The 18,795-nt window shown below is 46.5% G+C and overlaps 1 protein-coding gene across 1 annotated transcript; it reads left to right on the forward strand.

Annotated features, from left to right (window-relative positions):
- The first annotated feature begins 3,899 nt into the window (after positions 1-3,899).
- On the forward strand, positions 3,900-18,507 carry ACRBP (acrosin binding protein). The gene is made up of 6 exons (XM_019548931.1): positions 3,900-3,986; positions 4,762-4,974; positions 8,962-9,056; positions 10,204-10,327; positions 10,817-11,231; positions 18,442-18,507. Exons 1-6 carry the CDS (start codon positions 3,947-3,949, stop codon positions 18,494-18,496), a joined length of 942 nt encoding a protein of 313 aa, XP_019404476.1. The 5' UTR covers positions 3,900-3,946; the 3' UTR covers positions 18,497-18,507.
- Positions 18,508-18,795: the final 288 nt, after the last annotated feature.

The following is an 18,795-nucleotide window of genomic DNA, read 5'->3' on the forward strand; positions in this document are numbered from 1 at the left end:
ACCTTACGACGACAGGCAGAGAGCCATGGGGCTCTTTAGCCTGGAAAAGCACAGGCTCAGGCGTGATCTGATGGCCACCTATAAGTTTATCAGGGGTGATCACCAGGATCTGGGGGAACATTTGTTCACCAGAGCGCCCCAAGGGATGATGAGGTCAAACAGTCATAAACTACTGTGAGACCATTTCAGGCTGGACATGAAGAATTTCTTTACTGTCCGAGCCCCCAAGGTCTGGAACAGTCTGCCATCGGAGGTGGTTCAAGCACCTACATTGAACACTTTCAAGAGCTGAATCAGCTATTAGATAAAAGCACCGACAGCCATGTCAAACTGAAGCGAAGCCTCTTCCAGTAAAGCACTATTTTTTCCCCCTCATCTGTCAGCACCCAAAAAGGCCGTGGTGTCACTACAGCTGACACTGTTGCAGATACAGCTGCTGTCTCCTTCTGTCATTGCTCCAGCCACGGTTACCACAGGTCAGCCTCCACCAGCCATCCTGCCAGAAGGTCCAGCAACAGGAACTGTTCCCCTCCCCACCATTACCAAGCAGTCAGAAACCTAATGCTTAATACAGAGATTGTTGCACTGAGTAGCTTACTGAGTAGTAGCTGAAAGTGCTGCTGCTTACATGCAAGCAGCTATACGCATGCAGGAAAGAGGCTCATCAGGTAATGGACAAGCCAATCTGCTAATGAGTTCTAGCTAGGGGTAATTTAGCTAAATTGCTGCCTTAGCACCTGGTGTCCGTGGGAGTTTCCTATGCGATACCTGTCTCTGCCTGTATCTTGACCACTCAGTTACCTGTGAAACCTAGGAACTCTGCAAAGTATGGAGAGCTGGAGTCACGAAAAGGCTTGAGGTGCCAAAGTCCAAAATTCTCAATCCCTTATTCTAGCTGTTGCTTACCCCGGGGGCATCAGAAATCCAAGGAGCCTATATTTTCAATCACTGTAGTGCCCTGGGTGTGCAAATGTCTGTTTCAGAGCATGCCCAGAACTAGTGCTTAAGTCCTAACAGTATCAAGAATCTAGACATCTGTCTCAACTAAAAGTTTTTTCTGAAACTCTTCATACTGGAAGTTTTTTCCCTCCCCCTCCAACCTTGACTGCAGGGACCAAGTCAGCAGATATTCACAAAGCGTAAGTAACCCCCCACACAACACATCTTACCTGAATTCCAACAGCTGCATAGTTAGTGCACTCAGTGGAGACATGGAGACCTCTTCTTTTAGCGGGGAATCTGAATTCAGATCCTCTTCTCTCTCAGGTAAGGGGTACTGTGAGGATGGTAGCTTCTGCTCAAGCCATTCTGCTCAAGCCATTCTGCTCTTAGCATGAAATAATTAGATATTCAAAGAGAATGGCTCTCTAGCCCAGTGGGAGCAGAAGACTTGGTTCCAGGTAGCTATATAAGTATTCTGTAGAAAATGAAATAGCATCACCAGAAGACACTGGGCCATCCTTCCCCAACCACAATCCAGAGCAGCTTAATAAGTAATGTGGCCTCAGCGTTCTTCTAACAGAGGAGGGATTTCAGTATGGATCTCCCATCACCCAGGAAAGATCTCTAACCATGATGGCACTGAAATAAACCCAGGCACATCCTCCTGCCAGGGAAAAAAAGTACTGAGTACTGACATGGAACTCATTGCTGACTATCTCCATAAGTGGCACTTAAAGTTGAGCATCAAAAATCAGTACCATCACTCTTCCACTTAAACAGTTGTTAAGCTAATAGCACACTGAATATCAAAGTAGGGAACCACATGCTTCCTCATGAGTATACCCCAACCTACTCAGGAGTTACATTAGACCATTCCCTCACCTATAAACATTCAGAAAGTCAGCAGTAAAGTCTCTGCACAGGTAGCTGCCTTAAGATGTTTAGCCAGTACAATATGGGGTGCCAGCTACAAAGTGTTTAGACCCACTGCACTTGCCATGGTATATGGTCCAGCAGAATATTGTGTTCCTGTATGGCCCAAAATTTGTCACACTAAAAAGCTTGACACTGTACTTATCAGTGCACTGAGACTTATAACAGGCTGCACAACCTAAACATATACAGAAGTACTACTCCCTGTACTCTCAGGCATTAGACATAAGAAGGCAGACCCTAGCACAGGGGTGGGCAAAATGTGGCCCAGTGGGCCAGGCCATTCTATCCAGACCACAGGGCCCCTAGAAAATTCAGAAAATTAATATTTATCTGCCCTGGGCTGCCTATCGTGCAGCCCTTGATGGCTTGCCGAAACTGAGTAAGCGGCCCTCTGCCTGCAATAATTGCCCGCCCCTGCCCTAGCATCGTTACTGGCAATAGAAGCAAGAGATAACAAAAATCACCTGCTTCACCAACTGTTGACTGAAGACCTGAATACATGGAGGCTTCAGGAACTTAAAAGTCATAAAGCATTTATACATGAAGCCCACAATCTCCTGGAAGAGACTGGGGCTGCTGAACCAAACCTATGGGCAGCAACGGGGTGGGTTGACCACTGGGAAAAGTTAGCCCAATCCCTACAGCACTTTATATTAATGCCAAACAAGTCCCCTTTTGGGCATGACCTTGACAGAGAAGCGTGGATCAGCTGAACAGACTGAGATCTGGATATGGACATTTCAGAACACTTCACAAGATGAACATCTTGGACAGGCTCCTGCATGAATGCAGTGCCTAACAAACAGCACAGCACTTAATTGAAAGCTGCAGTCTTTACAAATGTCCAGATGAGGCAGGTGGAATCTGCACATTGAGTGATAATACCAGACAGTGGCTCATAAATTTGGAAGCTGATATCTGATGCCACAAAAGAAAAAGAGATAGTGGGGGGGCATAGGAGCACAATGGAGCTCAAGTCTTTCTGAGTTTGTCTTCTCTGGGGTTTGTTCACCTCCAGTAATAAACGTGTAAACACTAGTCTGGATGCTCTTCCAAATATTGTTCTAGGCCAGGGGTTTTCAACCTTTTTGGAGCAGTGTACCCCTGATGGCCGGATGCAGAGCAGGGGTGGGGGGGTAGGCACGGCTGAACACAGAGCAGCAGCAGCCGCCACATGCGAGCTTTCCTCGTCACCCGTGTCTGGCCTGGTGGACAGTGCCTGCATGGCAGTGTGGGATGGTGCATGGTGGCACTCTGTCCCTGCCCACCCATGCGTATCCCCTCAGGCCTTCTCAAGTACTCCCAGGAGTATGCATACCCCCAGTTGACAACCCCTGTTCTGGGCTGCGGATGTTTGGACGTTTCGTGGATTGAGCTTTGGAACATGAGTGCGGGCTGGAGAGATTGGAGCATCCTCTTGACGGCTTACCAAACCAACTCATCTCAATGCCCTTCCCTCACAATCCTCCCCAGATCTCAGCTGCGTCTGTTGCACCCTTCCTTTTCAACCCCCTTCCCCCCAGATGCTTTCACCTGCTGCTCTTTTCACCTACCTATATCCCTCCGTGCTGGCTTTCACTACTCAGCCCTCATGAAGAATGTCTTGCATTTGAAAACTTGCCTAACCCTATCCCGGCTATGCAGTTGGCCCAATAAAAGATATCACCCCAAGTAATCCTTGACTCTCACATAATTTTTGGACCTTTGTGGCTACAGCATCACTCTAACACTACTACATCCCTCTCTTCACTTTCCTTACAGCTCCCACTCTTCCCCTGAATTCTCCTACTCTCGTCCCCCTGGTACGTTCCAGCCTTTTTTGCCAATCATCAGCTCCTCCATTTGCTTTTCATCTCCCATCCTTCATGACCCGCTCTGTGTCTCTGATTCTTCCTTTCTCCTTGATCCCTTTGCCTTTCTCCCCTCCTCGCCCCCCCCATACCCACTGGGCATGTCCCCAAGGCTCTGACTGTGAGGTCGACTGTGAGGTCGCAGTGTTCTCTTTCCATATTGCCCTTTGAAATAGGAGCTGTTGGTGTGGGTTGGAGACTGGCATTAAAGTGGAAAAATGATGGGGCTCCATTTTCTGCCATATGCTCTCCTGGTGGGTGAGTAACCTGCAGGCACCCTTCACCCCTCTCCTGATCAGGTTGCCCCATCCCTGTCGGGGACCACTTCAAACCCCTAAACCCACAAGCTGTGGTGCTGTACGTATATTAAATACTTAAAAGGATGTATCTGGCCATCTTTCCTCAAAGGGATTAGACTCCTGGAAAGCCCTTCCCCAAGCAAGCACACCTCCTAGGCCCCTTGCTCTTCCAAAACATCCTCCAGCCCTAAACACTAGGTGGCCCCATTCCCATACACTTCACCCTTAGTTCTTTTGTTAGGAAGCCTAGGAGCTCTCAGGAAGGGACTGTGGCTTGAGAACAAGGAGGAAATGCTACAAGGTCAGAGCCCTTGTTGTTAAGCATGAGCCCTGAGAGCTGTAGGGGCCAAACACGTACCAGGCACAGCTAATGATAATTGTGCTAAAGGCACTGGCTGACTTGGGGAGATGGAGGCATGGTACTGAGGCTTTCACTCTAGGGCCCTGGTACCGGGTCTGCTGGATTGGCTGGCTCAGTTTGTTCACAGATGCACCCAGATCCAAAGGAAATGGGGTGGCTCTGGAGATCTGTGGAAAAACCTCTTATCTCTGATGTACAGTTCTACTGTGGCCTGGCCAATGTGGAGGGCAGGTGGGAATTTCAGTCCAGATGGGTCTATTGGCCCAAGCTACTTGGTGAGGAAGCAAAGGGGACTGACAGGTTTACAAGCTACTTTTTTATTTCCCTTACTGTGCCTGATGGCTTTCTTCTCCTTGTCCTGCCTTCTTCACAGTTTTTCTGCAGTCGCTGGTGCTGCCTCTCTGTGGCAAGTCACTCCCAGCTCCAGGTACCCCACTGTCTGACAGCGAGTACCAGGTCTTTTTCTCTGCCCTGCTATCCTCTCAGAAGGCTAATATGTTCTGTCAGATCCGACGCACTCAAGGATGCTACGATCCCAATATCATCTGGCTGGACCAGCACGAGAACCATGGCTGGATCCCAGAGGGTACAGAGAGGTTGGGTGGGCGAGGGTGAGGTGTGTCATCAGTTCTGTGCTAAGAGCACCCCAGTGCCTAGAGCAGCAGTTCTCAACCTTTTTAGACTCAAGGCACCCCTTGGAAAATGCCAGCTCTTATTTTTCACTCATTTTTTGACTATGGAAATATAATAGAGCAGTTCTTCTGTTGCAAAGAACTCAGAAAAATCACAACAGGTCAGAGTTTTTGACTATGGATTCATATTTGAAATCTCTGGTTTTAACTTGTGAATCATGTGTAGGTATTTACATACCTAACAGTGCTAATATTGCACAGCACCCTACAGCACCCTTCACAGGATATCACAATACCCAAATGTGCTGCAGCACCCTTGTTGAGAATCACTGCCCAAGAGACTCACCACAGCTCCTGCCAGTATGGATCAGAGGGAGCAGCTATTCCTGCTCTGAATGTTTCAGTATAACCCTGCATTTTTGCTATTACAGCTCCGGAAACTTGCCAAGCTACTGTTGGGAACACCTCAGTTGCTGTCTACCATCATCTTGGGTTCCTGATTACATAGACGTGTCACATGTCTTTGGGAAGCCCCGTTTGATATGTTTCTTCCCTGTGGCTCAGACTTTATTTCAATTAACTATGAACTTAGTAGGCAATTTAATAGCAGTTGCTAGTTCTAACTGTGTATGCCTCAATGTGGTGGAACTCCTTCTTGCAAGGACAATATTTTTTGTTTGCCCTTAGGAAACCATAGCTGCAGTGGTAGAATTATCCCTATCTTATTGCTGTGTACAGGCTTGGTGCTGCCCTTTATATACATTAGGAATCGGCTGAACCCTGGCTATTCTAGCTGGTGCTCAGGGAGCTCCTTGGGCCTTTTGTCACAGCACTGTCACTGCTGTTTAACTTGTTCTGTCTCTTTTCCCACTGCTGCTGGCTTCAAAAGTTTGTTTGCTCCGGGTTTAGTGTGAAACAAGAGGACTAAAGGGGCTGATGTCCATGCCTTCAGTTGCTATAGCTCTCCAGTTGAGCAGAACTGTCCCTGTCTGTGGCTTGATTACCTCACTGTCCTGTTTTCAGTCGTTTCTTGACAATTTTGACAGCTGTGTCTGCTTTGCTGTTGGCCCAGCTGTGGTGGTGTCCGGATGTGATACATTGGCATTCTGCTGACACAGCAAAATAATCAAAATTCTGGCAGGCAATCTAAAGTCCATTATCTGTAATAGCAGCCTTGAGAATGCAGTGCCAGACATTTGTTTAGCAGTATTCGAAATCATGTCCAATTGGATGTAGGTTTGTGGGATGACAAGGGGCCTTTTCTCAAAGCTGTTACAGCAATCACATTTTCTACTGCACAGATATTCTGTGGAGCTGACTGATGGAAGGAAATATACAAAAAAATAAAAAGAAATCAAAGTTAGTTGCATTTCTGACCACTGCTTGAGTGGCTGGTTGCTGCTAGCCAGGAAAACAGGGATTTTTTTTTCAATAGAAAACCTGGGCTTTTTTGTTTTGCAGCCCACTAAGTTAATTTTGCATTTTGTGGCCTTACTGTGGGTGATGAGGTGTTATCTGAGAGCATGTCATCCTCACTCCTCCCTTGGTATGCATTAGAGGGATGTTTCTGTTACTGGTTGCATTCTCTTGAAAACAAATTATTTTTTCCTTGTAAAGCCACATATAGCATCACTTCTAGACATTTTAATTTTTCCTGTTTTGTGCCACACTGTATTGCTTGTTCTTGCCCTTCATTGACTCGCGTTCTTCTATTCTTGCTTTTTGTCTCTGCCTTTTATTTTGTGCATGCTGATGCTTTCGTCATTCCTAATGCCTTCAGTTTTTGTGGTCATTTCTTTGCTGCTTCTCTCAGCAGCACATATCATGAGCCTGATTAAGGTCTAACTCAAAGACATAGCAGTACATATCCTCTGCTTCAAGCATCTTGCTAGAAACAAAAACAACTTCTAATGAAATACTGTGCAAGTGAACCACATTGACTGGGGCAACCTATTGCATATCACTCTGTTGCTTCCATTTGAGTCTGAGCATGTGTTGGGGGAATATACTGCTCGTATTTTATATTTTGCTTAGGCAGAAGATATTTTTCTAAGCCATCTACTTATATCTTCTCTTTCTGCATCTGTTAGCTGTTAAGTGCTGATAAATTTGGGGAATTCACATTCCCCAATTACATGGGGAAGCATACTGGTTTAATTCTACTACTCTAACTCCCTGTATGGACATTCTTATTCTGGGATAACTGCTTTTGCTGTGTTAGTTTATACCACCTCCAAAGTGGCATAATATGAAAACAAAAGGCGTTTTTATTCTGAAATACTAGAATTTCTGAAATACTAGAATGTGTGGGGAGTTACCCCCGCATAATCAGACTGCGGCAATTAAGCTGTAAAATTCTCTGTGTCAAAAAGCCCTAATATTTAGACAGTGTTAGGAAATATTTAGCTAGTGCACTATTCAGTACAGCGACCTTAATCACCAGCCTCTCTGTCCAGTCTCGCAGCCACCACAGTGTTTGTTCTGAAGAAGCTCCAGTTCTCACAGATATCTTTGCACACCTGCAAAACAGTAGAGGCTGAGGAAGTTGCTCACAGCCATTGCCAAAGTGCCTTGATGCCTCTGGTCAGCAGCAATAGAGAATTGAAGCCATGAAAAGTGTTTTACTTGTGAGACTAGCTTGAGGTGTGCACCTAAGAAGCCTTTTCTGATACGCATGAGATGTTCTTGGTCCTACAACAATTCCAGAACAATGTTGTATATTGAACTTGAGCACAACCTGCAGGCACTTCCTTTAGGAACTGTTTATCGCCTTTGGCAGAGCATGACATAACAGTGCCTATCAGCAGCCCTTCAGCCAAGCTAAACTGTGTCACCACATTTCATGATTTTGCCCCGAGTGAGGATTCCAGCCGGGGCAACAGCCAGTCTGGGGATGAAATGAGAAGCTCCATATGCAGGAGGATTCCAGCCCTGCCTGAGGGAAATCCCCTCTTATTGCCTTCCCCATTTTGCCTGCTTCCTGTGGTACAGCAGCCCTCCAGGGATGCAGCAGAAGGTGGGCAGAGCTCCTTCCAGGAGATGATACTGTTGTCACAGAAGGAGAAGGGGGAAAGGCTGAAGCATAGAGCCCAGCAAGCCTCTTCCTCTTCTGTGTTTCAGGGATGTTGGTTGTAGCTGTGTTGGTTGGCAATTTGTCTCAAATGGAGATAGGTTTGATTTGGGGGCTGGAAGACAGCTGGATGTAGAAGTGAGATCTCTGGCATTGGGAAGGACTGATAATGCTAATAAGGGCACAGGGAGATCCAAATCACAAAACAGACTAAAAAGCTCAACATAAGCTTATTGCTTTTAAACCTTGTGATATTTTGAGCCTGTTATGTAGTTCTTGAGCCTTTACAGATGACCAATAGGGCATGGAATTGGCAGACAGCTTTGCACTAACTATCTCAGGCCCCACCTCCTGCTCTCATGGTGCATGCGTAAGCATACAGTCTACAAAACTGAGCAGATTTTCCTGGTGAAGTGTACAGAGACATTTTGGGTAGAACACCTGGGTTTGTTGCTTACTCTGACATTTGTTAGCCCTGTTTGAATCTTGACATTATGCCCACAAAATCACTGCTCCTGTTTGTTTTCCTCGATGAGGAAAACCAGATGTCTGCTACAGGGGCTTTAACACCGTATGACAAAGGAAAGAGGTCCAAAGTAGGCTGACCAAGGCAGCCATGGGGCGAGATGCTGTAACAAGAGTTGTGAGATAGGAGGCCATGTGAACTTTAGCAATGTAGTGCACTGCCTCCTGGCTCCAATTGGATGTTTTTAACTTGGCTGTTCACTCAAGCAACCAAGGAGCATTCCCTTCTCAGCCAGCAATAAGAATGGAACAGGTACTTGAGTCAGCATCTGATTCATGTTGCTTATGAGCAGGAAGTTGATTTCCCCATTCCTTTCATCTCAATTTATGTTTCCTCTCACCCTAGGCTCAGTATGTACCAACCTCCCAGAAGCCTCCTTGTTTCAGACCTTCTGTGAGTTTGCACAATATCGTTGTACCACCCGCAAGTTTTACGTCAAGGTGAGGTGGGCAGGTCTGAGGGGTAGGGAGACTATCAGTGGGTGCATCTATATGAGAGACTAAATACACAGTAGGCTAATTCTACTGTGCATTAGCACGGCAGGCAAAAACCATGCTAATGTGTTAATGCACAGTAGAATTAGTCTACTGCACATTAGCATCACCTAAAAGACATGCGCTGGCACTACTGTGCAGTATCACTGGTTACAGCTCATTGTTAGTGCCTGGTATTACATGTAGATGCATCCACTGAGGAGGGAACAGTTCTTGGAGAGATTGTCATAATGAAGTGAGGGGCCTAGAGGGTGTACTTCAAGGGTGGGGATAAACCTTGGAGGATTGTTGCAGGGGAGGGAAGGGGCTTAGGCAGAATTAGTAATGTTTGAAACAGTCTTCTAAGCAAATGAGTGGTGGCTAAGATCTGGAATAACTTCAGGGTTGAATTTGAAAGGTTTATGGAAGGGACAGCGTGATGAGATGGGGAGGTCCTTGGATCAATTATCAGCACATCTGAGATGTGGATTCAAAGTATTTGCAATTCAAAGTTCTTTTATTTAAAGTTTTTCCCTCCAGAATGCTTCATTGCTGTTTTTTTCCCTTCACACTTTCTTCTCAATCATTGGACAGGAGCTATAGGTAAAAGTGGATGTTTGACTGGGGTGCACCTGAGCTGTTATTGATACTTAGAAATCTCTTGTGTACCTGGCTAGAGGGTCTTTCTCTTCCACTCAGGATCAGGCTGATCACCAGATTTGGTGTCAGGAAGAAATTTGTCCCCTAGATCAGATTGTGCATGTGATTGTGGAGTCTAAAGAGTTAGAACGGATCATTTTTCAGGGCTCCTTATATAAACACTTGCCTGCAAACACAAAGGATGGGATCTGATGGACCAGTAAGCCCCTTCCAGCCCTGTATTTCCATGTTCCTATGTTCCATTTATCCTCATGAAGGAGAGGAGTCTGGTGGGGCTATAGCAGGAAACTGGAAGAGTCTTGAGAGATGGCTGAATTGGAAGAGAGAAAGTTCAGACAGGATTATCATAATAAAGGGAAAGTATTTTAAGAAGGACTACTGCAGGGAAAAGGAAGACTCTTGCAGGGTATACTGCACTGGGGGCTCTAACTTCTCCCTCTCTCTTCCCATGCAGCGAATCCTGTGTCCTGATTTGCCTTCGCCAAAAAAGCTTCCAGCCCAAGCAGAAAGGCCTCATACCGTGGGCTCTTGGGCAAAGGGCGACTCACTTGCCCTGACCAGCCCTCCTAAGAAACCAGGTACAGCAATGCTGGGGCAATTCATCATTCATGCCAGGCAACTGTACCCTATGCCCCCTCTGGCTCTATCTCTTCTCTTTATTCTGCCTCATAGAGAAATTATACACAGGGCCCCATGCAAAGAGGAAGAGGGGATGGTAGGAATGTAAAGGGATCAGCAGGCATAGTTGTGGGACCAGACTAACACTGTACAAGATTGTATCCTGGGGGTGCACCTCCTTGATGGGAGTAATGGAGGGCGTGTGTGTGTGAGAGAGAGAGAGAGAAAGGAGAGATACAGATGGAGGAGTTCACATATTGGCAGAGATCATATAAGTGATCAACGATGGGGGAGAGCAGGATTGGACGCATGCACCTCTTAACTGACAAGAATCCAAGAAGCATGCGTGCTTATGTGTGTCTGTGTTTCTCTGCATGAGGGGTGTTTCTGAGAATGGCGTGTGAGGTTTATCTGTTCTTCAGATGCTCTGCATCTTGTTCTTCACCTAGATTCTAGGCACCTGAAGGAGTATCGCAGGCAGCACACTGACATCCGGCTATACCCCCACATTGACGCTATCCTGAAATATGCGTATGCTGTTTCAGGCCAGGAGCCAATGCCCAAAGGGTTCCTCCATGTCACGCCAGTGCGCCAAAGAACCCAAGAGCACCTGGACCTGCCAGGGCACCTACAAGTCACAACCTTATCTGAAACATCACTGGGGGTGAAGCTCAGCACCAAGATTGAGAGAGGCACAAAACAACACATAGACTATGTCATTGAGCAGCTAATCAACTTAGCATTCTCCTTGGAGGGGTCTCTGGACATGAAGACCACACCTGTGCCAGTAGGCACTGAGCTGGACCAGAAGGGTTCAAGCAGTGGTGCCCAGGAAGAGGTCCCAGTAGCGAGTTTCACTGGCAGGTAAGGTAAAGACCCAGCTAACAAGTGGTCTGAGTAGCCATGTGTCAGAAAGTGCCCTCCAGCAGGTGCTTGCACGGACTACTATGCTTTGTCTGGCCTCTGAGAGAGTCCCTCAGAGCCAGCCCAAACTTGGCTTCTAGAGCAAAGGGGGAGGTCAGGCTCCTTCCTTTTCTGAGATCCTGTCCTTTCAGTCTCTCACATTCCCTGGTACTCTGTGGCCCCTGACTCAATGAATTAGCATCCAGTTCTGCTCCTGAGTGAGATTTTGCCTCTTTCTGGGGAGACCGAGTGCAACTCAAAAGTTCCAAGCAGCAAAGCAGACTGTCTCTTAGTAAAGGCATTTACTGGGGTGGAGGCCACCCACCCACAGGTTTTCTGCCCCTTCCAAGGGTAAAGCTGTTCCTCCATCTCCAATACAGCCCACACAGCCCAGGGTACCCCCAAAGATACTCAGCTGTTTCTTTTTCAGTTTTTTTGGGCTCTGAGACCCACAACTCCTCAGCTTACTCTCCTGACACTGTGCTCAGCAGCTGACAACTAACAAGTTCAGTCTGTCCTGTGTTTTTATCTCCATCAGCTTCCCAAGTGTGGGCCATTTCACCTTTGCTGATGTGCCAACAAAACTATTCAAGACTCTGTGGATAGTAGAGGTCCACCTTGTCTTGTCCCACACAGTTCTCTTGCTTCATTATCTCTTTAACTTACTCCTTTCCTATGAACTAGCTTTATGAAGAAAATGAGGCATACAACATTACAATAACATGAGCACTGTTAACAGAGAAATATTACAGTAAATCCCATAGTTAATCTATCACACCATGGCCATTTCCCCACACTCTACCTTGTGTATGTGCATAGTGAGCTTCTCTTGCATAGACATGCTCTTGTGCCCAGGGAGGGGAAGCAGAGCTTCATAACAATGCACACTGCCCTGCCAGCTCATGCATCACACAGCAGAGCTTCTCAGAAACAACATGCATAGAGTGAGCTCCCCACCAGCTCAGTTCAGCTGTTTGGCTCAAACAGGAAGTCCTTAAGGCAGGGCAAGTATTGCCAAAGGGTGAAATGATACAGTCTCCCCAGGTATTTTTGTGAGATGGGTAAACTGTTTGGGGTTTGATCTCATGTGCATTTGCCATTCTTTTATATCCATTTTTCTGCTCCTTTTCCCCATGGCCAGTATTTTACAGTTCCTGGTGAACTGTGGAAATATCTCACCTGTCCATGTTGTTTGGGACATGTGAGTAAAAAGTGCCTCTCTGTGTCTGTCTTCCATTGCCTGTGAGCACAGGAGGTGTAAGTTTCTTTGCTGAGGATCCTGCATGACAAAGGTTTCAGGAGTGCTCTGTCTGCATGTAACAGAGTAGTCTAGCCCTTTAAAGAAGGTAGACACCCTGGGCTAGGAACCCAGCTGTGGGGGATTAGCTGGCAGTTAAAAACCCAAGGTGGGCTACAGCGAGGAGCTTGAGCTAGGGGAAGGAACAGTTTGAGGGCAGGGAGCAGACTGGGTAGTGGTGCTTGATTCTAGGAAGGACTGGAGCTACAGGGTCTTTTCTGCTGTCTGGAGAAAGGCTAAAGTCTTGCTGTACGTGGAACATAAGAACTTATAAGAATACAAGATATGCCATTTACTGGGTCAGAACATAGATCCGTATTCCTCAGTCTTCTGTGTCACACGAGGTCAGAGAGTAGATGCTGAAAGGAAGAGTGAACACGGTACAACAAGGGTTTTTTTCTACGGTTTCTCTCTCACTTGCAGTCTCCAAGATTTAAGGTCTAGGAAGTTCTGATTCAGAGGCTGTGCCCCTCACTCCTGTACTCAGTAGTTACTGATACACCTTTCCTCTAAAAATCTGTCCAGTCTGTTTTCTAATTTAGCTGAACTGTCAGCTTCCACAACATCCTGTGGCAATGAGTTCCCTACTTCAATTACACATAGTGTAATTTTGTTAGTTTTAAACTTACTACCTACTTGTTTCATTTTTTATCTCTAGTTCTAATCCTAAGAGAGAGAGTAAATAAAAAAATCCCTATTTCTCTTTACCTTTTAGTATTTTGGAAACCCTGGTCATGTCCCCCCACACGCATCTCTCTTCTAAACTGAATAGGCCTAGCCTCTTTAGTCTCTCCTCATTTGAAAGTGCTTCCATATCACTAATCATCCTTGTCGCCCTTCTCTGTATGTTCTCTAGTTCTTGTATATACTTTTTGAGGTGGGACAGATATGGGCACAGTATTCAAGGTGTGGACATTTATACAACACTGTGGATTTATAAAGGGGCATAATGAGACTTTGTGTTTTGCTTACAGTTCCCTTCTTAATTATCCCTAACATTTTGTTTGCCTTTTTGATGGCTGCTGAGCACTGAGCTGATGTTTTTTTGTGAACTGTCCACAATAACTCCCAGATTTCTCTCCTGTGTGGTAAGAGTAGTGCCCATCATAGTGTAAGTGTAGTTTGGGTTATTTTTGCCCATTTGTATCACTTTACACTGATCTATGTTAAATGTCATCTGCCATTTAGTTGCCCATGCACTCAATCTTGCCAAATCCTTCTGTAGTTTCTTGGTCCACCTTGGTTTTCACCACTTTAAATAATTTTGTGTCATCTGCAAATCTGGCTGCCTCGCTACTCACCACTTTTCCAGATCATTTATTATAAATGTGTTGAACAGTACCGGTCCCAAACACAGATCCCTTGGGGACCCCACTGTCCCCTTCTTTACATCCTGAAAACTGACTCTCGATACTCACTCTTTGCTTTCTATCTTTGGGCCAATTTCTAATACATAAGTGGACCTTCCCTGTAATCCCACAACTACCTAGTTTAGTTACAAGTCTCTGATGGGGGACCTTGTCAAAGACTTTTTTTTAAGTCCAGAAACATTTATATCAGCTGGATCACCCTGATCCACATGCTTATTGACATCCTCAAAGAACTAGAAGATTGGTGAGGCATGATTTCCCTTTGATAAAGCCATGTTGATTCCTCCCCAGCAAGTCATAGTTGTCCATATGCTGAATAATTCTCTATTATTATTACTATTATTATAATTATTGTTGTTGTTGTTGTTTCTACCAGTTTCCAGGAAATTAGATTCACCAGCCTGTAATTCTGTGCATCCTCTCTAGAGCCTTTTTTAAATATGGGGGTCATATTAGCAATCCTCCAGCCCTCTGATACCAAAGCTGTTTTAAATGATAGGTTGTCTGCTACACTTAGGAGTTTGGTAATTTCCACTCTGAGCTCCTTCAGGACCCTAAGGTGAATGTCATAAGATCCTAATAATTTAGTTTATCAATTTCCTGTGATAGTTTATCAATTTTTATCAAAATAATTTCCTGTTTAGTTTATCAATTTCCTCTAGGACCACATCTGTTGAAACCTCAGTTTGGGTCAACTCCACTGACTTGCCTCTAGAGAGGAATAGATCCGGTGAGGGGAATCTACCAAACAACTTCCACAGTGAAGACAGATGCAAAGAATTCATTTAGTTTCTTGGCAATGGCCCTGTCATCCTTTAACATCCCTTTTATCCAAAGAACCAACTGACTCCCTGGCAGGTCTTCTGGGCAGGTCTTCATGTCCAGATATTTATTTCTTTGTTGAAATCAGTGGTTCTCAACCTTTTTTGACTTGAACCTGCCACCTCCACCCCCTTCCATAACTTTTGTGAATTGAGTACCACCCCCAGTTTCAAAAACTAATTAATATATTTCAGTGCTTTCTTCTTTGAAGAGAGGCTGGATGGCAAGGGTGGGGGACTGACCAGACAGGGACAAGACTGAGTCTGTGCTTATCTGCTTATCTTCTCATACCTGGTGGCACCTGGGGGATGCCCAGCACCCCAGTTGAGAGCCGCTGCTTTAGACCAAAGAGTATTGTTTTGTATTATGAGAACTGGCTAAGGGGCTCCCAAGGAAGCAAAGCCAGACAGTAAGTTTGCAGACTCCCAAGCCTGCTTATGGGTATTGCTTGGATGGTTTGAAGGACTCCTTGGCCACATCCAGATAAGCAGGGGCATAGACTTGCAGTGGGAAAAATCGTAGAGGCACAAATTTGTGCCACAGCACATGCCCCTATACGTGCACTTTGCTGAGGGCAAATTGTCCTGCTTTAGGCAAACAGCCCCTTCCCAGCTCCTCCTGGCTCCTGGCATGCTGAAGTATCTGGGGCACAAACGAAGGAGTGGAGACACTCTGGCCAGCAGCCAGAGCATCTCCCTGGAGGATCAAGCCTCCATGGCACATGATATTGTAGTGTGTGCCTTACTACTTTTTTTCCAGGTGCTTTTTTTTTGCTACTGGGAAATCCTGGTAGCAAATTTTGTCCCTGCACTCCAAATTTGCAACATGGGACACATTTTAATGTCCAACACGTGCAGTTTGTGACACCACAAACCTCGCACCCCTTCTTATCTAGACACAGCCCCTAGGGTAGCAAAGCCTGCCTGAGTGGCAGTAACTGCACCAACCTTCTTACACTCATAAGCGGAGGGAGAAAAAAAAATTGGGCTCGGGCTGAGTGCACACACACACACGTCCCCTCCTCCCTCTTGCCCTAAAAGTCTGTTGGGGAAGGGGCAGGGGAAGGCGGGGGGTGAGGTTTGGGCTGGGATCAGGACCAAAGTGTGCTATACCTGTGTGCCTGCCCCTTTCCCCACACTAGGGGTCATTGCCCAGCGCTGGCATCCACTGCCCCCTAACCCCGCACCCACCCTGGCTACCTCTCCACACTGGCACTGGCCTGGCCCCAGTGTTGCACTGTCTGGAGGGAGGCCTGAAGCTGGAGCATAACCAGCCTCAGTTGGGTCAGGGGGGACGGAGCCCCCAGAACTCCCACACCCTCCCTGCCCCAAAAAGAGCCCAGGGAGCCAATCTGTGCATGGGGCAAGGGCAGGCTACAGTAGCACTCTGCCTCCTTCCTGCCTCTGCCCCTCACTGGAGCCTTTGAAAGTGGCACAGCGCCATGTAGGTCCCACCGCTGAGCGGGCTAAGAAGTGAGCCACATGGAGTTGCTTTCAAAGGCTGCAGCGAGGCACAGAGGTGGGGAGCAGGCAGAGCTCAACTGTAGCCCACCCTTGCCCTGTGCAAAGATTGGGGGCCACTTCCCCCCCACCTTTGACTACCCACGTTGCAGCTCTGGAGGAACCACAGGCTCCAATTGTCCCACGACCCAGCCAGGGACCCATTCACTGTGACCGGGGCCCCGGGTGGGCTGGGTCATGGGGCAGTCAGAGCCTTGCGGCTCATCCAGGGGCATGGCGCAGGGGAGCCAGGGGGAGGGGGACAAATGTACCCCCCCACTTCCCCGGTTCCCCTGCAGTGCGCACAGAAGCAGGAGCCACTCACCCACATCCCTGGATGAGCTGCCAGGCTCCCATTGCCCCACAACCCGGCCCGTCCAGGGCCCCATTCCCTGTGAATGACAATATGCCCCTCAACATTCCCTGTGAATGAGGCCCTGGCCAGGCTGGGTTGTGAGGTAGTCCCCACAGTACAGCAGGGAGCGGGGCAGGGACAGGGGTGAATGATTCGCCCCTGCCCCACTCTGCTCCCTCCTGCACTGTAAGGGTCTTGATCTGTCTTCCCCAAGCACAGGCAGTCAAAAGAAACTTACTGGCGTGCTGTGCTCCTGGCGTGCCCCTCCCCACTGCTGCAGCCTGCGGCCGGGCTGCCCTGAGATTTGGAGGGACTGCGCCCCGTTAGCCCACCCCTTCTGCTGCCTATACTTACACTGCATATGTGCACAGCAGCTATGCTAATATATGTCTATATAGAGAACACTAGCAGAGAGGGCCCCAGGGCCCTGAAGATTGTCCTTGGGATTGGCAGAACCAATAAGACACTTCTTGTGCCCAAGTCAGTTCTCTCCAAGTTTAGAGCCAGCTTTGTGCCTCCTAATGGTCATGTTTAGTAGTTACTGGTCACTGATTGGTCACGCAGAGAGTGTTTTATTGTGCGTATTTCACAGTGGTAAGGGGCAGCATAGTCGCAGGATATTTCTATACAAGGACATGTAGTCTAGCTTGCTGCTGTGCTTTTATGTTTTCTTCTCAGTGACTTGAGTATCTGAATATTCTAGGTGTTGGTCTAGTATCCTGAGTACTCAGTCTGGGCTAGAATTTCTTGCTGCCCTGCTCAGGAAACGGGGATCATAGAGCTCTGAGAGTGTTAAGCTGTGCAAGAGGATTGTCTTTTTCTTTGGATTTATTTTTGGGAGTTCTTTCTCTTTTGTGGCAGGGGAATCTTTTGTTACCTTGTTGGAGGGGTGGCACAAGAAATAACCCCCTGCTGGAAATGTTATTGTCAGATAGATATAGCAGTCATCTCACTGGAATGTTCTATATATGAAGGAGTTTATTAATATCATAGAAGGATAATCAGATGCATTTATAATCATGCCCAGATATAAAAAAGTTAGTGTGAGTTTAATGTCTGTAATACATTTTTACTTTTACTGGTGTTTGGGCCTTTTCCTGAAATGCCATGATTTGGGAGTTTTCTTCAATAAACCTGTAGGACCCATAGCAGGTTTTTCATAGGTGTAAGTATCTTTAGGGATGATCTTACTTAAGTAGGGTAACAAGACTGCTCCATGCCTGTATACATATAAATAGAGCAAATGCCAGCAGGTGGTACTGAAAAATGTGCAGCACTGCTTCTGGGGTTAGTAGGACTAATACAACTGGTCTTTGTGAGCTGCAAATGGTTTCTTGTGTGCAGCTCAGCATGGTGTTTCTGAGCATGGTGCCAGAAGCAAAACAGTTTTCACTGCTTTAATTCTTTGTTGTGGTTTACCAGAGGCACTGAGCCACAGCCTCTATGGCTTGGAGCAACCCCTCCAACCCCCTGTTGTGCTGCAAATGCATAGCTGTAAAAAGCAGACCTTCTTCTGGGCCTCTGTGACCAGTTCTGCAGGGGCCTCAAGACTGCAGAGATCAGTGTCTAGAGTGGCTGCACTAACTACAGCAGTGGCTATGGACAGCTTCCTAATGGCAGCATTTGCAGGCAGCAGAAGAGAGAAGGCAAGATGGACTAAAAATCCTCAATGCTTTGGTAAATCCCTTGTATCTAAAAGAAATGTAGTACATGCACTGTTGCCAATGCCTCACACAGTTGCATCATTCACAAGACTCAACCAAAAACAGAGAATACCAGCTTTTATTTTCTCTTTTTAAAGTAATTTTTTTAACTCTCCTGATTGCAGAGAAAACCCAGATCTAAGTCCAGTGCAGTCTGACATTTCAATATCCAGAAGGTAAATAAAAACAACAAATTTATTATTTTTAAAAATCATTTTGGGTGCCAGATTCATGACTTCCAAATGCTTGGGGTAAGCAGCATTGTATGGGAGGTATACACTTATATATCCATCTAGAATAGTAGGTCACCAGATTACAAGTTAGTGTTATTAAGTAAATAGAGCCCATTGGCAGATGAACATAATCATTATGGCTAAGTAAGTACAGGCATTCAAGAAGCCCACCATAGAAACACTTTAACTTTCAAAGCTTTACTCTCTGTGCCCCTGTTTATGTCGGGAGGAAGTGGAACGCACATT

Source organism: Crocodylus porosus, unplaced genomic scaffold, assembly GCF_001723895.1.
Source record: "Crocodylus porosus isolate Cpor-Errol unplaced genomic scaffold, CroPor_comp1, whole genome shotgun sequence".
In the NCBI taxonomy this organism is placed as follows: Eukaryota; Metazoa; Chordata; order Crocodylia; family Crocodylidae; genus Crocodylus; species Crocodylus porosus.